This window comes from Myotis yumanensis, unplaced genomic scaffold, assembly GCF_028538775.1.
Source record: "Myotis yumanensis isolate MYYU_CA2020_CCGP unplaced genomic scaffold, mMyoYum1.0.hap1 SCAF_5, whole genome shotgun sequence".
In the NCBI taxonomy this organism is placed as follows: Eukaryota; Metazoa; Chordata; class Mammalia; order Chiroptera; family Vespertilionidae; genus Myotis; species Myotis yumanensis.
The window spans coordinates 95,784,252-95,801,863 of NW_027223756.1; the positions used below are offsets into that span (position 1 = coordinate 95,784,252).

The 17,612-nt window shown below is 36.3% G+C and overlaps 1 protein-coding gene across 1 annotated transcript in view; it reads left to right on the plus strand.

Annotated features, from left to right (window-relative positions):
- Positions 1-17,612, plus strand: part of ADAM7 (ADAM metallopeptidase domain 7) — a 91,045-nt gene that overhangs the window by 10,105 nt on the left and 63,328 nt on the right. Inside the window, exons 3-8 of the mRNA XM_070417028.1 lie at positions 1-77; positions 1,263-1,341; positions 2,711-2,787; positions 5,667-5,859; positions 7,324-7,377; positions 10,372-10,443. Of these exons, the coding sequence (XP_070273129.1) occupies positions 1-77; positions 1,263-1,341; positions 2,711-2,787; positions 5,667-5,859; positions 7,324-7,377; positions 10,372-10,443 (552 nt within the window). The remainder of the gene's footprint in view (positions 78-1,262; positions 1,342-2,710; positions 2,788-5,666; positions 5,860-7,323; positions 7,378-10,371; positions 10,444-17,612) is intronic.

Genomic DNA, 17,612 nt, shown 5'->3' on the forward strand with positions numbered 1-17,612 from the left:
GAAACTTATGACAACGAATTGTTATATGAAATAAGTCTAAGTAAAAAAACCTTCATACTTCACCTTGTAAGATCAAGGTAAGTTCTATTATGATTTTAATAACATAGATTTATTGGTCTATAGTATTAACCGTTTTTGTAAAAACTTCCAGTGAAGTGAATTTAAGTCATTTTCATCTGTACATAACCTGAATTCCTACCCTTCAAATGTAAGCCCACATCATTTCAACAGCCTAACAACTATAGACACTGTTCTCCAGTTTCTAATTTACTCCCTTTTGTGGGTACTGGAGTGCTTTGAGCTCTACACACTCTAAGAATACTCCACAAATACTTTGTGAATCAGTGGAACAAAGGAAATTTGAGAACCATGGTTCTTAAGGGAACTTTATTTAAAATAGATATCAAAGCAAGTTCTGTTTGCACATGGAGCAAAATTGAAAGAATTTTATAGTGAACATTTATATACCCATTAATAAATACAGATACCCATAATCGCATCAAGATAGACATATACACAAATATTCATTAATATTTTATTATACTTGTTCATATCATAATTCCTTTATGTATTTACCTATTCATTCACCCTTCATTGTTTTTATGCCTTTCAAATTATATTGCATAAAAAATTCAATAAAATCCCTCCTAAAAAACAAACATATCATTAGGGTTGACAGGTGTGTTTTTTTATGTTAAAATTTTTTATATTGAAATGCACAAACCTGATTATACATTCATTGAGTTTTGACAAATGCACATAGCTGTGTTACCTAAATGCCTATAAAAATAAACTAGAAAGTTTTATTTTACCTGAAATGGTCTTTTTTTTTCCTCTTCATTTTCAAAGGTCATTTTTTGTGGATATAAAATTATGTGTTGACAGAGTTTTAGCAAATATTGCTGATATATTCTCCTCTCCTGTGACTTCTATAGTCTCTAATGAGATTTTTTGCATTAATTTTGACTCCTAAGGCAAGCGATTTTTACCAAGATAATATTTTCTCCACGTTCTTCTCAAGGTGCCCCTTTGCTAAAGCTGCCAGAATATTTTTCTTTTTCTTCTACAGTCTTTACCAACCCATGAAATCCAGGTAGAAAGTTGTTCCAGGGGAGTGGGATTAGTTTTGCTTCTCACTTTCACTGTAAGAGGAGTTTCTGAGATTCGAAAGCAGTCTGGAGGCTTCGAGCTCACATAATTGGTTTTATCTATTCACTGTCAAAAACCGGTAAACCTCAGCACTTCTTTGTCCTCTTTTCCAGGGAGTTCCTGGCCTCAAATTATAGTGAAACGTACTACTCCATAAACGGAGAGGAAGTCACCAGCCATCCTCAGGTTAAGGTATTTTATCAAACCTTCCAATGTCTCTTCTCTGAGACCCTTATTTCCTCCTGTGATTTTGCAAATCAATCCTAGCTTTACAAGCAGCTTCAGAAAGTGTTACATCAAGAATGAATCCTGCACTGACTATTGTCACTGGATGATCCTAGAGTGTAAAACCCTTTGAACTTTAAAAGACTAACAAGCAAATAAATGATTACTGATGTATTTTTCTTTACCAAACTGACTTCTATGAACCCAAAGATTCTGGAGGAAGGATGAAACCAGACACCAAAGGAGTATAGGGCAGCCTGATGAGTCTGTAATCAAGTTAAATGGATAAAACCTAAATAAATGAAATGATTTAAATCCCTCATCTAATTGACCTGTAAGTGAGTCCCATCCCCTTTCCCCACCTTCTTATGCACCCAACACTGAGGGTTCACCTTTATTTTCCGAATAAATCTTTGTGTATTTATCACTAGCATTTCAGTGGAAACAGGTTCTATTTTTATAACTTTATTCACCTTTCCAGAACATGCCCTCTGCAGACTTCTAACAAAGGAGAACATTATTCTTACCAAAGACGTCCTTTTAAACCAATTTTCTCTATTTGTGGTAGCTGCCAACTATGAACTCTAAGTCAGTATGTAATCTATGTGAAATAGAACAGGAAGAAAACAGGGAACATTCTTTCATGCAGGGAGTGGTTGTTGGCCTGCAAGTGTCTGAGGTCCCTGGAGGAACATGGAAAGTATCACATGTAGGTGGGAGTCACACAGATAGAAATGATGGAAGGTTATTACCTGTTAGACTCACCATGGGCAGAGCATTAAGTTGGGAGTGATAAAGATACCAACTTGGTTGAAGCAGAGAGATAGGAGAGGAAGGCATAGGGAACCTGATTGGAGAGTGAGACCTAATTTCAATGATCATCAAAAATTTAGGCTTGATTTTATAGGCAACTCAACTGAGGAAAAATTATAGTAACACAGGAGGGATAGTTTGGTAGAAATTTTAGGATGGCTTAAAGTAGCAATATTACAGAAAGTAATCATGCAATTAAAATAAAAAGATTCTAAAGTAGTTTCAAAATTTTCCAAGTGAAATAATCCATTAAATGAATGTATGAATGAATATAAATGTAATTTGTGAGGATGAAATACTGATATATTGTGAACGTATTATGTGTAGCAATTTTATTTAGAAATATATATCAATACAGGGTGAGGGAAAAGTAGACTTACAGTTGTTCTTATGGAAAATAATACAGTAATTAATGATAATAATATAAGAATAAACTCTATGTTTCTCATACTTTCAACTATAAACCTACTTTTGCCCCACCCTCTATATGTACTTATATCAACAGCCTCTTCATCTATTTTAGGATCACTGTTTTTACCAAGGATCCATTATACATGAATATGATTCAGCTGCCAGTATCAGCACATGTAACGGTCTCAGGTAATATACAGTATCTTTCTATTTTGTTTATGATTTTTTTCTATGGATTTTTTTAAAAATTGACTTCTCATGTTTCTTTTTAACAACACTGGTAAATAGAAAAAGCTACTGTATATTTTCAGCATGAGTATCTACTTCAGCCCATTGTTTATGTTCATTTTTTTTATTTAAAAAAAGATGTCTAATGCCAGCCCTAAGCAAGACAAGTATTCTAGCAGATGATCAAGAGATTCAGTGTTTGAATACTATTGGAAATTTCATGTTCTATATCAGGATACTGAAATCAGAGACTTGCTCCTGAACATTTTATTTGCCAGTAGTAGAATTAAGTCCAAACCAGGTCTTCTGACTTCTAGTCCTGTGAATTCCCCACACACATCAACACTTCACAGTGTTTTCAGTCCCTAGAAAGCAAAATGTCAGAAGCAAAGCCTACAGAGGTTCTCTGTAGATCTTTAGCTCAAGTACAAAGGAGAAAGACATGGAGAGGCAAAAGGTAGAAGAACAAGAAACTTCTGTCTCCCTTGGTGAGCCATTTACTTGTTTAGTTCTCAGTATTTTCAAATATGAGAACCCCTTTAGTAACAAAATCATCACATAATAGCATTGGTACTTTAATATATATTCTACAACTAATGCATGATGGACATAAAAATTTACAGCATTTTTGCAAGAAATCTGAGACTTGCCAGGGATCTACAACCCCAGGTGGCAATTGTTACTCGACCTAATACTTGAAAGTAGAGATTGAACTGTCAAGCTTCTGAAAAATCCAGATGAGCTGACTCTTACAAAAAGATATTAATTCAATCAAAGACTACATATTACCTCATATTTTTAGCGCTCATAACACATGGCTGCAATCTCATGAGGCTTTGCCTTTATAAGAAAGTTCCTCTTTCTTAAAAGGCAACATCAGAAAAAATAGATAAATAGAACTACATCAAACTAAAAAGATGTTGCACAACAAAGGAAACCAGCAACAAAATGAAAAAGCAACCCATTCTGTGGGAGAACATACTCACTAGTACATCTGATAAGAGATTAATATTCAAAATTTATAAAAAAACGTACAAAACTTAACACCAACGAAGCAATCTAATTACAAAATGGACAAAGGATCTAAATAGACACTTCTCCAAAGAGTATACAGATGGCTATATAGACATATGAAAAATGCTCAAGATCACTAATTATCAGAGAGATGCAAATTAAAGCCACAATGAGATATCACTTCACACCTGGCAGAATGGCTACAATCAATAAATCAACAAACAACAAGTGTTGGCAAGGATGTGAAGAAAAGAAAATCCTTGTGCAGTGTTGGTGGGAATGCAGATTGGTGCAACTACTGTGAAAAGCAGCATAGAGCAACTTCAAAAATTAAAAATTCAATTAACTTATGATCCAGCAATTCTACTTCTGGGAACACATCCAAAGAAACCCAAAACACTTATTCAAGAGAATATATGCACCCCTATGTTCATTGCAGCATTATTTACAACTAGTGGCCCGGTGCATAGATTTATGCACATTGAAAGGAAATTAATTAGAATAAATATTTTAATATCACTGTCAGATCAAAACGCTTGTGTGTGATTGGCACCAGCTAGAGCTTTATATGTATCACACACACGTGAGTCAATGTTTGTTTTTAAATTGCCAGTGTGTGTCATATGAACCTGTTGGTCAGATGGTTGGGTGGACAGATAGTCGGTCACTTAGCCTTTTATATATATAGACTAGAGGCCCAGTGCATGAATTCGTGCACAGGTGGGGTCTCCTGGAGGGGAGGGCAGGACATGATTGGCTCTCTAGGCAGGTGATGGGACACCCTTTCCAGCTTGGGATCTGGATCCGTCCCGCTGACGTTCATGCAGGTTGTCGGGAGCCACCTGGCAGCCACTTTTATATCCTTTCTTCCTTGTGGAGCATCTAGGGAAGGAAAGTGGTCAAGGTGCCTGAGGCCAACTTCCAGGAGGCCTGCAGCACTGTTGGGAACATACCAGTGGCACTGGTCCATTGGTGCCTGGCCCATTCTCCAGAGATTGGATATGTAGGGCTACTGAGGGAGTGAGTGGCAGCCGCCAGGCTGGTGGGCCACTGGGACAGGTCGGTCAGCGGAGCAGCACTCCTGCTGTGGGAACACTATGACCACCAGGGGGCAGCTCCTGCATTGAGCATCTGCCCCCTGGTAGTCAGTGTGTGTCGTAGCACCTGGTCAACCAGTCTGGTCATAGTGGTCACTTAGGCTTTTATATATATAGATAGCCAAGATCTGGAAGCACTCCAAATATCCATCAGTAGATGAGTGGATAAAAGAGTTGTACGTTTACACAATGGAAGACTACTTGGCCATAAAAAGGATGAAAATTTTACCCTTTGGCAACATAATGAATGGACCTAGAGAACATTATGCTAAGTGACATAAGCCTGTCAGAGAAAGACAAGTACCATATGATTTCCCTCATATGTGGAATTTAATAAACCAACTGACCTACCAAGCAAAATAGAGACAGACTCATAGATAGAGAGCAGACAGATAGCTCTGGGGGTGCTGGGGGAAGTGGAGGGATTGAGAAAAAAAGAGAAAGAACTCATGGACATGGACAGCAGTGTGGTGACTGTCAGGGTGGTGGATGGATTCAGAAGAGGGTATATGGGGGATAAATGATGATGTGAAAAGTAATAAAATAAATGGAAGCAGGGAAAAGTACATAAAAATTAAATTTGAAAATAAAACCAAATTAGGGAGGAATTATAAAATATATAATAAAAAATTTAAAAGGCAACATCAATAAAAATGGAATAGGATAGTTTTGTATGGTAATGTAATAATAAAAATTCTTAACTATACATTGTATTCTTAATTTCCACAGGGGATTCTTCAGGGTATATAACCAAAGGTACCTCATTGAACCAGTGAAATATTCAGATGAGGGAGAACATTTAGTATTCAACTATAACCCAAAAATGCAGTATCCTACCAATTATTCTTGTACAGAGCTTAATTTTAAAAGGACAACTGCTCCAAACAATAATTCTAAATTGATGGAAGTCTCCAACATGGAAGTGAGTGTTTTATTTTTAAGTTATATTTTTTCTCCATTCCTTTATGATCTCAAGAGAGAAAATCTGAGCTCAATGAAGGAAGTATGCATACTATATGAGTCTGACTCTTTGTTGTTTGATATCTGAAATGTCAAACATTTGTATTTGTTATCTATATGGAAATTGATAGTTCCATACAGTAAATCTCAGTTTGTCCCATTGGTTTCAAGGAAGGGGAATATCAACAATGTGTGTATAGGTTTTGAGCCTTAGAGCTACAGGTGGCTGGAAAGAATGAAATTTACATTGTCTTGAAACCTATCCTAGATATTGTCTGCCCTTGTCTTTGTTGACATTTTCGGGGAATTGATAAGCAAGATTCTCTCCCTTTAATTAGGTCAAACATTCTAACTGCTAAGGACAATTAAGAGTAATAATGAGTTCATTTTCTCTACAGCCAACTCATATCTCCTAAAATCCCCCTAGATGTTAGCCTTTAAGCTCCAAGAATGTTCATCTTCTTCACATATTCATAGTCCAATTGAATAAATCAATCAATAAAAGATTACTTAGTCCACATAAGAATGACTTAGTCAATCTTTGAACAATATGTCCCTGATTTATACTCAGAAAATATGCATGAACCTCAATGTATGCCATCAAAAACTGAAAACATAGAATTTCTTAGTATTGGTGTTTTTTTGTTTGTTTGTTTGTTTTAAAATATATTTTATTGATTTTTTACAGAGAGGAAGAGAGAGGGATAGAGAGTTCTTAGAAACATCAATGAGAGAGAAACATTGATCAGCTGCCTCTTGCACACCTCCTACTGGGGATGTGCCAGCAAACAAGGTGTATGCCCTTGGGCGGAATCAAACTTGGGACCTTTCAGTCTGCAGGCTGATACTCTATCCACTGAGCCAAACCAGTTAGGGCAGTATTGGTGTTTTATAAAAGATCTATAATTAGCAACTTTTATACATGTTCTCTTGGATTTAGACTACTGAAATACAGATGATTTGGAGAGAGGAGCAGGAGTAAATGAAAAACAATCAGTTCTATCAGCCTGACTATTGGCTAATGATTATCTCTATGTTAGTTCTGAGCTTTATATATGGATGCTTTTTTAAAAAAGAGTTTTCTTAGTAAGCATTTACTTTGTAAATAAAAAAAACCTAATGTTAAAAACTAGATATAATTTTTTTCATTTATAATACATTTTATATGAAAGACTTAACAAAGAAAGAAAAGATAATTAAGTATGGAATGCTATTTCAGTTTTATTACAATCGGTTATACAGGGCCACATGTTTTAATAATACAATGGATTTTATTTAGATAACTTTCTAGAATTATTAAATATACTTCTATAACTCACCTCTTGTATCAATAAAAATTAGCATTCCTTACCTTACAAATGTTATCTTAAAATGTTAAAATAAGAAATATTAACTATACTTCATTCAATTTTTTATAAACTTCCAGGTTACCCATATAGAAAACTATGTTGAACTGTTTGTTGTTGCTGATGGTAACGTGGTAAGTTTTCAGATGAACATTGGCCCTTCGCTCATCCTTATAAAACTAGATTTGTGATTCTAACAAAGAAAAAAGGTTTATTCGGAATTTCATTCTGGGCTCAATCTCTCTTTAGCTTCCCCAAACAGATTTATATAAGAGATGATTGTATCCTTTAGCAGTACAGCAGACTGAGCCAAAAAAGAACTGCCCTCCCCATTACAAACATGAAAATGCTGAACAACATGTAAAAAATAAAACTATATCTAAACTCAACTAAAGCCACACAAACAGAAGTAACAGCAACAACCACAAAAACAAGGACTCTCCAAGTGCTAAAAATGAGGAAGAAAGCCTCAGAGTAGTAAATAAAACTCAAAGGCTTTGTGACCCACAATATGTAGACTAGTGCATGATGCGCAGAGCCATAAAGGGCTGGCCCAGACCTGTAGAGGGAAATAGAAAGGTTCTGCGCATTAAACATGCAAAGAGAAAGAAAATTTTCTGTATTCCTGTGGCAAAGGGCAGGGGAAATATAAGGCATGGGAAAAGCAAAAAAAAAATAATAATAATTTTTTTTAAATGAATTGGTAAGTTCTAGGCAAGGGATGGCGAATCTATGACACACGTGTCAGAGGTGACGCACGAACTCATTTTTTTGGTTGATTTTTCTTTGTTAAATGGCATTTAAATATATAAAATAAATATCAAAAATATAAATCTTTGTTTTACTATGGTTGCAAATATAAAAAAGTTTCTATAAGTGACACGGCACCAGAGTTAAGTTAGGGTTTTTCAAAATGCTGACACGCTGAGCTCAAAAGGTTCACCATTACTGTTCTAGGCACTAATGGATAGATAGGCTTATTGGCATGTTGGTAAGAACAAGTTAACTAAATTTTTAAAAGAAAGTTAAGATAAGCTTTGATCTTAATAATAATAATGTATTAATAAAGACTAAGAGTTAGGGTATTTTGGTAAGATAGAAGAGGAAAAACAAAGGCAGCTTTGGAAAACATGTTGAGGGTTGATACATCTTGAAAGCAATGTGATGAGTTTTAAGCAGCTAGGTAGAGTGAGGGTACAGATGTGTACACCCAGAGTTAGCGAGTTGAAAGAGAGAGCACAGCACAAATGCCCGATCCTAGGGAGCACTAAACATTTAATAAAGGCTTGGAAATAAAAGTGCAAAGACCCCATGTCCATCCCTCTTTCTTACCCCATGGGTAGAAATCAATGATTGATAAGTACTCTATTCCTGTAGTCCCTAAGACAACCTCAAAATCTCTATTAACTATGTATACTAGGCCAGTCCTACCCATTCATCAATGGGAATTCTGGAGTGAAAACACTTGTTATTTAGAATTTAAGGGGATGGTTGAAAAGAAAAACCTCTGCACAGTAAAATCCTAGAAATGTATAGAATAATGAAAACCAGGATGATAAGAAATGTTTTGAAAGAGAAAATAGTCAATATTAAATGTGAACAAGATGACCAGGAGATGAGAAAAAAGTGTTCAATGGGTTGATCATTGAGAGGACATTTATCAAGAATAGTTTCATCGAAATAGTGATAGCTAGTGAGTGGTGAGTTGAGGAGTAGGTGGTAGATAATAATTGAAGAGATTCTAATGTTATATCATTGAGATATGTAGATATTTACGATAACAGGACAGCAATGAAATGGTAACTAGAGGATACTTTCAGGATTCGGAAAAGGATATTTATTTTCATTAGGTAAGGAACTTGACCATTTTCATTTGTCCCCACAGGATACCTTATATTATTATCTATACTAATAAAAGGGTAATATGCTAATTAGACCAGGAGACCTTCCAGATGTCCTTCCAGACAAAGCCATGGTGGTGGGGCCAAGGCAGAAGCAGTTAGGGGCGAGCAGGCCAGGAGGGAAGGGCAGTTGGGGGTGATCAGGCTGGTTGGGGGGGCAGTTGGGGGCAATCAGCTCAGGGGGGGCAGTTGGTGGCGATCAGGCAAGCAAGAAGAGTGGTTAGGGGTGATCAGGCAAGCAGGCTGGTAAGCAGTTAGGAGCCAGCAGTTCCAGATTGAGAGAGGGATGTCTGACTGCCGGTTTAGGCCCGATCCCTGTTCGGGGTCCCCCGAGGGGTCCCAGATTGGAGAGGGTGCAGGCTTGGCTGAGGGACACACCCCCACCCTGTGCACGAATTTTGTGCACCAGGCCACTAGTTAAACATATTTTGTCAGGTCTACATTGATAATACTGAGAACAAGATCCTGATGGCACAAATAGAGAATCCATTTGAAAGAAGCGAACCAAAGTCAGAATAGGCGGTTATGGAAAGAGACATAACTTGGGGTGGTGAACACACAGTACAGTGTACAGATGATGTGGAATTGTCCCCCTGAAACCTATATAATTTTGTTAACCAGTGTCACCCAAATGAACTTAATAAAAAGAAAAATAATAATAAACTGCCTTAGGAGAAAAAACTAAAGAATAGGCCCGAGTAGAGAAGTTGGCATTTCCTTCCTAGTCTTTTCCTGGAAAGAAGGTCAAGCAACACTTCTGTGTCCCTTTCCTCACATCTCTGGCTCCAGGATGACCCTTGATTATATGTCCCTTAGTTTGTGGCCACCATGGACTCAGAAAGGCTGATAAAGTTGCTGTTTTCTTGCAGTATAATGGTTGCTGTGGAGCTTTAATAAGTTTTGTTTCATCAGCATGATAAATATGAAATCTAAAGAACACTTACTAGTTGATTTGATAAATCATATAATGTAATATAATACAATGTGAAAGGGGACAAAGTTATAAAAACACTTAAAGTAATTGCTAAGTTGAAGCATGTCTTTTGAAAGTGCTGTAGCTGTGTCATATACAAAATATATTTTTGCTTAAGTTGCCAAGATTTTTAGCTGACTAGAAGGAATACAAATAATATTTTTTTCTTTGAAAGACCTGATAATGTGTGAAATATTTTATTGAATTTGTATTCAACTCCTATTATTAACAGATATTTATGTTTATTTTTGCAGTATCGCAGGAATAATTATCCTCACAATAAACTGAGAAACCGAATTTGGGGAATGGTCAATTTTGTCAACATGGTAAGATCTTATAGTTTAAATCAAGCTAAAAATACAAATGGAAAGAAACTTTTAGGATAGATACTGCTGAATTTCTGTGGTGGTTCAGAGGCATCCCAAAAGACAAAAATTCACCCAGTAGACTAATTAGTAAGAATTAATTAAATTCACAGCAAAAATGAACCAGAGGTCTGAGTTTTTTGTTTTCTAAGTAAATGGCATTTAATAAGTAAACATTTAAATAAATTTCAAATATTGGTCACTAATCACAAAAATATATAAGGTAATATACAAAGATTTTAATACCCATCATTCATAAATCAAATCCACTATTGTAAATTACCACTCCATGACCGTGCACAGCAAAAAAGTTTGCAAGCTATAATTTATTTTCTATATTTTGACACAGAAATTAGGGAAAGCATTTCAGCAAAATCTATAATTAACTATAACCTCTTTTACAAAGCACTACTGTAAATTATACATATTTTTCTTATTCTGACTCCTTCTAAATCATTGAGTTCCATTACTAGGATAAAGAAGGCCCAAAGGAAGATGCTGTAATGAGTAGCCCCACCTAGGTCAGAGGTGATTCATTCACCAGTTCAAGGACATTTGATCAATTTGTAGTTTTTGCTATAATGAATAAGATTTCTTTCAACATTTGCATATAGATGTATTTGCAAACATAAATTTTTATGTTTTTTTTTTTTTTTGTAAATGACTAAGAAATAAGAATGCTGGGTCAAACAATAAGTATATGTTCTTTTAGCTGGTTCTCACAAATTTTGATGTTTGAATTCTCATTCAATTCAAAATATTTCTAATATCCCTTATGATTTCCTCTTTGATTCAGTGGTTTTATATGTGTCACTTAGTTTCCAAATACTTGGAAATGTTTTCTACAACTTTATGATAAAATTCTGCCTACCACATCCATATTTTCCACTAGAGCTATAACATATTAATAATTATTATTTTACACTTCTTGTCAGATAACTTCAACATTTGGATTATCTCTGAATCTAGTTTTGTTGACTCATCTCTCAAACAGTGGGTTGTTTTTCCTTGCTTTTTTGTGTGTTCTTTAATATTTTATTGGATACTGGACATTATGTATAGGATAGTAGAGACAGAGGAAATAATACTTATCCCTTCTTCTTTGACCAGGCCATTAACAAATGGGATTGAATCAATCTTGTCAGCAATTACACTGGTTTGGGGTGCTGCTATTGCTATTGTTACTTACAGTGCACCATGAGCTTCAGCTCTCTGTAGTGTTATCTTGTGCTTAGAGTGAGTCCTGGATTGTTCATTTCTGCTTCAATCTCAACTTCCACCTCAGGCCTTTGTCAAGGGCCAGTGTTCAAAGGAGGTTTTCTTCCACACAGATCTCTTCCTCTGTAATAATCTGTTCTGTTTTTTACTCGGTAATTGCTGGCCTAGTTATGGGACCAAAGTGTTTTCTGCTATCCTGATCGATCCTTGGTCCTAGGAAAGTCCTGCCCATGGTCATTGGCTAGATATTCCTCAAAGTTCATGTCCTTCCTCCTTGGGTAGGAGCCCTTGAATGGTCTGGCCTCAAGATAGCTTCCTCCCTTTTCTCTAGGGGTGGGTGTTATTCTTTTCCCTTCTTTCAGCCATAATAGGTCTTCACTTGAGTTCTGAGGGTGTAAAAGTAAAAAGTCCCTGAAGTTCACACAGCAGCTTAAGGCTTTTGTTTCTCAGGAGAGGGGCTTGGTAGGTCTAAAATGTTCCCAAGGCAGCAGTGGCTCCCACCCTTCAGGCCTGTGTCACCAAGGGAGGATACCTCCAGTCTCCCACTCCGCCCTCCATTGTGTTTCTGGGGAAGAGTCTGTGCATGGGCGTATTTCCTTGTGTCTGTGTCTCCCTGAGGGTCCTATACGCTCACTCTATCCCACACTTGTCTTTTAGCAATTCCTTAAAAATATTTGGTGGATTCTTATCTCTCTGTTTGGCACAAAGCATCTCTCTTCTCTCTTTCTGCCACTGGGAGATGCTCTTGTACAATTTATTTTAGATTTCAGGCTGTTTGCCTAGTTACTTCAGCTCTCATGGTTTCAATAAAAAATAAAATTTTGTAGATTCTTTTTTCTGTTGGTCAGGATAGAAGCAGTAATCTTTACAACTATTTACATCTTAGACAGAAGCAGAATTCTTCCTAAATTTAAATTTATGTCTATGAAGATTAAAAATTCTCCCTGTGACATTTTCTAAAATATAGGAGCAATGTGGAGTTGAATGAGTATATCTCATAGTCATTTCTGTTTTCTCTTATTTCTTTTATCTTCAAAGTAAACATAAATACAAAATTGTCGCACATTGCTGAACTTTTCGTTAAATATTTTCAGTTTAGAATGGGAGGTCATACCACAAACAGTTTAAAGTAGCATGGTCTACAAGTCCTTGACCCTTTCCATCATATCACTCTCACTGGCCTTTTATGCCCCATTTTGCCCATAGGGGAGGGGTCAGACAGTCTGAGGGGATTTACGGAAGCAATCTCTGTTCTGGGCCAGATCTAGCTGGATCTAGCTAGAGAGTCTGGCAGTAGCCACCTCATTAAACACTCTGTCCTCAACCATAAAACATATCTTTATTTTATAGGATATTTTCTTGCTAGAAGAGAACATATTTGAAGGATGGCAAATATTGTTTCCATTTTCACTTGCAACCAGTTTTATAAACCTAAAGCCCATCCGTGAATGGAGAGAATCCAAAGAACCCAGGTTTTAAAAAGTCTTGTTCTGTAGGACCTAACTCATAAGGTTTATTCCACGATAAAACTGGGACCAAAAGGAATGGGCATTACAGTGGGGCCTTGACTTACGAGTTTAATTCGTTCCGTGACGGAGCTCGTAACTCAAATTACTCGTATGTCAAATCAATTTTCACCATTACAATGAATTGAATGCTGGGCTGATGTTGTGGCGTTCACTGTGATGTTCGCTGCACCAACTAGTGGTGGGGTATCTGAGGCTGGCTAGTAACCCGAATTTTAGCTCACAACTCAAGGCAAAAGATCGGCCGAGAGAGGGCTCGTATCTCCAAAAACTCATTAGTCAGGACACTTGTAAGTCAAGACCCCACTGTACAGGCTGCAATATAGATTTGAAATGATGATTTAACTAAAGGTCTAACTTCTTGAAGTTGAAAAGAAACCTCGTTCTCCTGGTTATGAAATGAACTTGTTAGGTTATGCTGATACATAGAATTCAATATATTCATATTATTTAGGTTAAGAAAAGTGGAAAATTAAGACATGGTTTTTATAGCAATGATGTATTAAACTTTTTTGTTTTTATTATTTTTTTTAAGTAATTTTTTAAAAATATATTTTATTGATTTTTTACAGAGAGGAAGGGAGAGAGATAGAGTTAGAAACATCGATGAGAGAGAAACATCAATCAGCTGCCTCCTGCACACTCCCCACTGGGGATGTGCCCGCAACCCAGGTACATGCCCTTGACCGGAATCGAACCTGGGACCTTTCAGTCCACAGGCCAACGCTCTATCCACTGAGCCAAACTGGTTTCGGCTTGTTTTTATTATTTTATCTTTTGATTTTATTTTTTCCATTACCATTTATCCCCTCTAGGCCCTCTTCCACTTCCCCTTCCCCCTCCCCCTCATGATGCAATCACCACACTGTTGTCCATATCCTTGAATTCTCTCTTGTTTTTTTTTCTTTTTTGCTCAATCCCTTCACCACCCTGCAACAACCTGTCTCTCCTCCCCCGACCACCACCGCAAGAGATGTCTGCTTGCTCTCTAACTCTGAATCTGTCTCTATTTTGCTTGGTAGTTCAATTTGTTCATTAAACTTCACATATTGTATAAACTTTTTGAATAACCAATTACATTCTCTGTTCATATTATATGAGTAAGCTCTCCATTGTTGTAAACTCAGTGTTCCTAATTTATCATTCATTCTTTCTTTCAACCCAGCTAGTATGGAAAATATTTTTGATATAGCATAGTTATTTATCTCAAAATTCTCATAATACAGGGATTGGCCAAGGTAGGTTTATAGTTGTAAGTATGTGAGTTTATTCTTGTATTATTATTTATTAATCATTGTATTATTTTCCATACAAACAACTGTAGACCTACTTTTGCACACCCCTGTATTTGCTTAAGCTCTTCTTTTGTCCTGGCATCAAATATCTATCAACTAGGAATTTCCAAAAGCAGATGGGAATAGCAGCAAGAAGACTTATGGACTGTAGCTGTTTCTTCCTGTTTTGAGCAATCCACAACAAGATTTCTTAGACAACAAAGTAGTTCAAAAAATCAAACATGGAGAACAAAGATAGCAGCTAACTATTGGTTTTTGAAAACCAATGTCAACTTTCTAATCTGCCACAAGAGCTAACTCTGAAAGGAAATAAATGAATAAAGAACATTCATTCCATCATGTGCCTACTATCAGTGAATTCATATTTCAGGTCAATTGTAATCTCAGACTTTTGCTAAATTATTTAGTCTAAAACATTTTGAGCTCAAGGGTTATTCAGAAGTTTTTAATTTAGCTTCTTTGTTGGCCATGGCAATCCACCCAGTATTCTGAGTGATTCTGAGTGAAACCACCTTAGGTTTCAATATAACTGTTTTGTTTGAGGCCTGTACTTTTTGCTTATGCCTCCTGCATTAAAATTATTTCTTTTATCTTGTTAATCCTTACCTGAGGATACTTTTTCCATTGATTTTTTTTAAATAGAAAGAGTGGCTGGGAGAGAGAGAGAGAGAGAGAGAGAGAGAGAAGGAAACATCAATGTGAGAGAGACAGACACATTAATTAGTTGCCTTATGAATGCTCCACTACCAGGGCCAGAGATCACACCTGCAACCCAAGTACATGCCCTTGACAGTTTTTCAAACCCACCACCCTTTGGTTCACAGGCCAATAATTTAACCAATGAACACACTGGCCAGGGCAAAATTACTTTTTAAAAATTATTTATTGTTGAAAGTGGTACATATGTCCCCTTTACTCCCCATTGCCCCCTCCCAGCCTGTCCCCACAACTCCCCCTATATTATCTGTGCTCATTGGTTATGCTTATATGCATACAAGTTCTTTGGTTGACCTCTTCCCCCCACAACTGCCCCCACCCCTCTCCCCTGCCTTCCCACTGAGGTTTGACGATGCTTCTACATCTCTGGATCTATTTTTTTTCATCAGTTTATATTGTTCATTATATTCCACAAATGATTGAGATCATGTGATACTTATCCTACTCTGACTGGCTTATTTTGCTTAGCATAATGGTCTCCAGGTCCACCATGCTGTTGCAAATGGTAAGAGTTCTTTATTTTTTACAGTAGCATAATATTCCATTGTGTAGATGTACCACAGTTTTTAATCCACCCATCTGCTGATGGGCACTTAGGCTGTTTCCAAATCTTAGCTATTGTAAATTGCACTGCTATAAACATAGGGGTGCATATGTCCTTTCTAATTGGTGTTTCTGTTTTCTTGGAATATATTTCTAGAAGTGGGATTACTGGGTCAAATAGGAGTTCCATTTTTAATTTTTTGAAGGAACTCCATACTGTTTTCCACAGAGGCTGCACCAGTCTGAAATCCCACCAGCAGTGTACTACAGTTCCCTTTTTTCCACATCATCGCCAGCACTTGTCATTTGTTGATTTGTTGATGATAGCCATTCTGACAGGTGTGAGGTGATACCTCATTGTTGTTTTGATTTGCATCTCTTGGGTGATTAGTGTCTTTGGGCATTTTTTCAAATGCCTCTTGGCCTTCTGTAGTTCTGCTTTTGAGAAGTGTCTATTGAGGTCCTTTGCCCATTTTTTGATTGGACTGTTTATCTTCCTTTTTGTTAAGTTGTATGAGTTCCCTGTAAATTTTAGAGATTAGATCCTTATCAGATGTCACATTGGCAAATATGTTCTCCCATTCGGTGGGCTTTCTTGTTGTTTTGTTGAGGGTTTCTTTTGCTGTGCAGAAGCTTTTTATTTTGATGTAGTCCCATTTTTTATTTGCTCCTTAGTTCCCATTATCCTAGGAGATGTGTCGGTAAACATATTGCTATGAGCTATATCTGACATTTTGCTGCCTATGAATTCTTCTAAGATTTTTACAGTTTCCCATCTTATGTTTAAGTCTGTTATACATTTTGAATTTATTTTCATGTATGGTGTTTGTCGGTGGTCAAGTTTCATTTTTTTTTGCATATATCTGTCCAATTTTTCCAACACCATTTATTGTCTTGATTTTATTGTAACCTTAGCTTCCTTTGTCAAATATTAATTGAGCATAATGGCTTGGGTCAATTTCTAGGTTCTCTGTTCTGTTCCATAGGTCTATTTGTCTGTTCTTGCACCAGTAACAGGCTGTTTTGAGAACAGTGGCTTTGTAGTACAACTTGAAACCTGGTATTGTGATTCCTGAAACTTTGTTGTTCTTTCTCAGGATTGCTGCAGATATTCTGGAACTTGTTTAATTGCATATAAATTTTTGGATAGTTTTTTCTAAGTCTGTGAAATATGCCATTGGTATTTTAATGGGGATTGCATTGGATCTATAGATTGCTTTTAGTAGCATGGACATTTTAATGATGTTGATTCTACCAATCTATGAACATGGTATATTCATCCATTTGTTTATATATTTCTCTATCTCTTTTTTGAATGACTTGTAGTTTTCCAAGTACAGGTCTTTTACCTTTTTAGTTAAGTTTATTTGTAGGTATCTTAATTTTTTTGTTGCAGTGGTAAATGCGATTTTTTTTTAGTTTCTCTCTCTATCAGTTCTCATTATTGGTGTATAAAAAGGACAGATTTCTGGGTGTTAATGTATTGTTCTATGTTGCCAAATTTCTTTATTAAATCAAGTAGTTTTTTGATGGAGTCTTTAGGGTTTTTTACATATAATAGCACGTCATCTGCAAATAAGGACAGTTTTAATTCTTCTTTAATAATTTGGATGCCTTTTATTCCTTCTTCTTGTCTGATCACTATGGATAGCACTTCCAGTACTGTGTTGAACAGGAGTGGTGAAAGTGGGCATCCCTGTCTTGTACCTATTCTTAGGAAATGGTTTTAGTTTTTGCCCATTGAGTATGATGTTGGCTGTAGGTTTGTCATATAGGGCTATTATTATGTTGAGGTATGAGCCCTCTATTCCCACTTTGCTGAGAGTTTTTA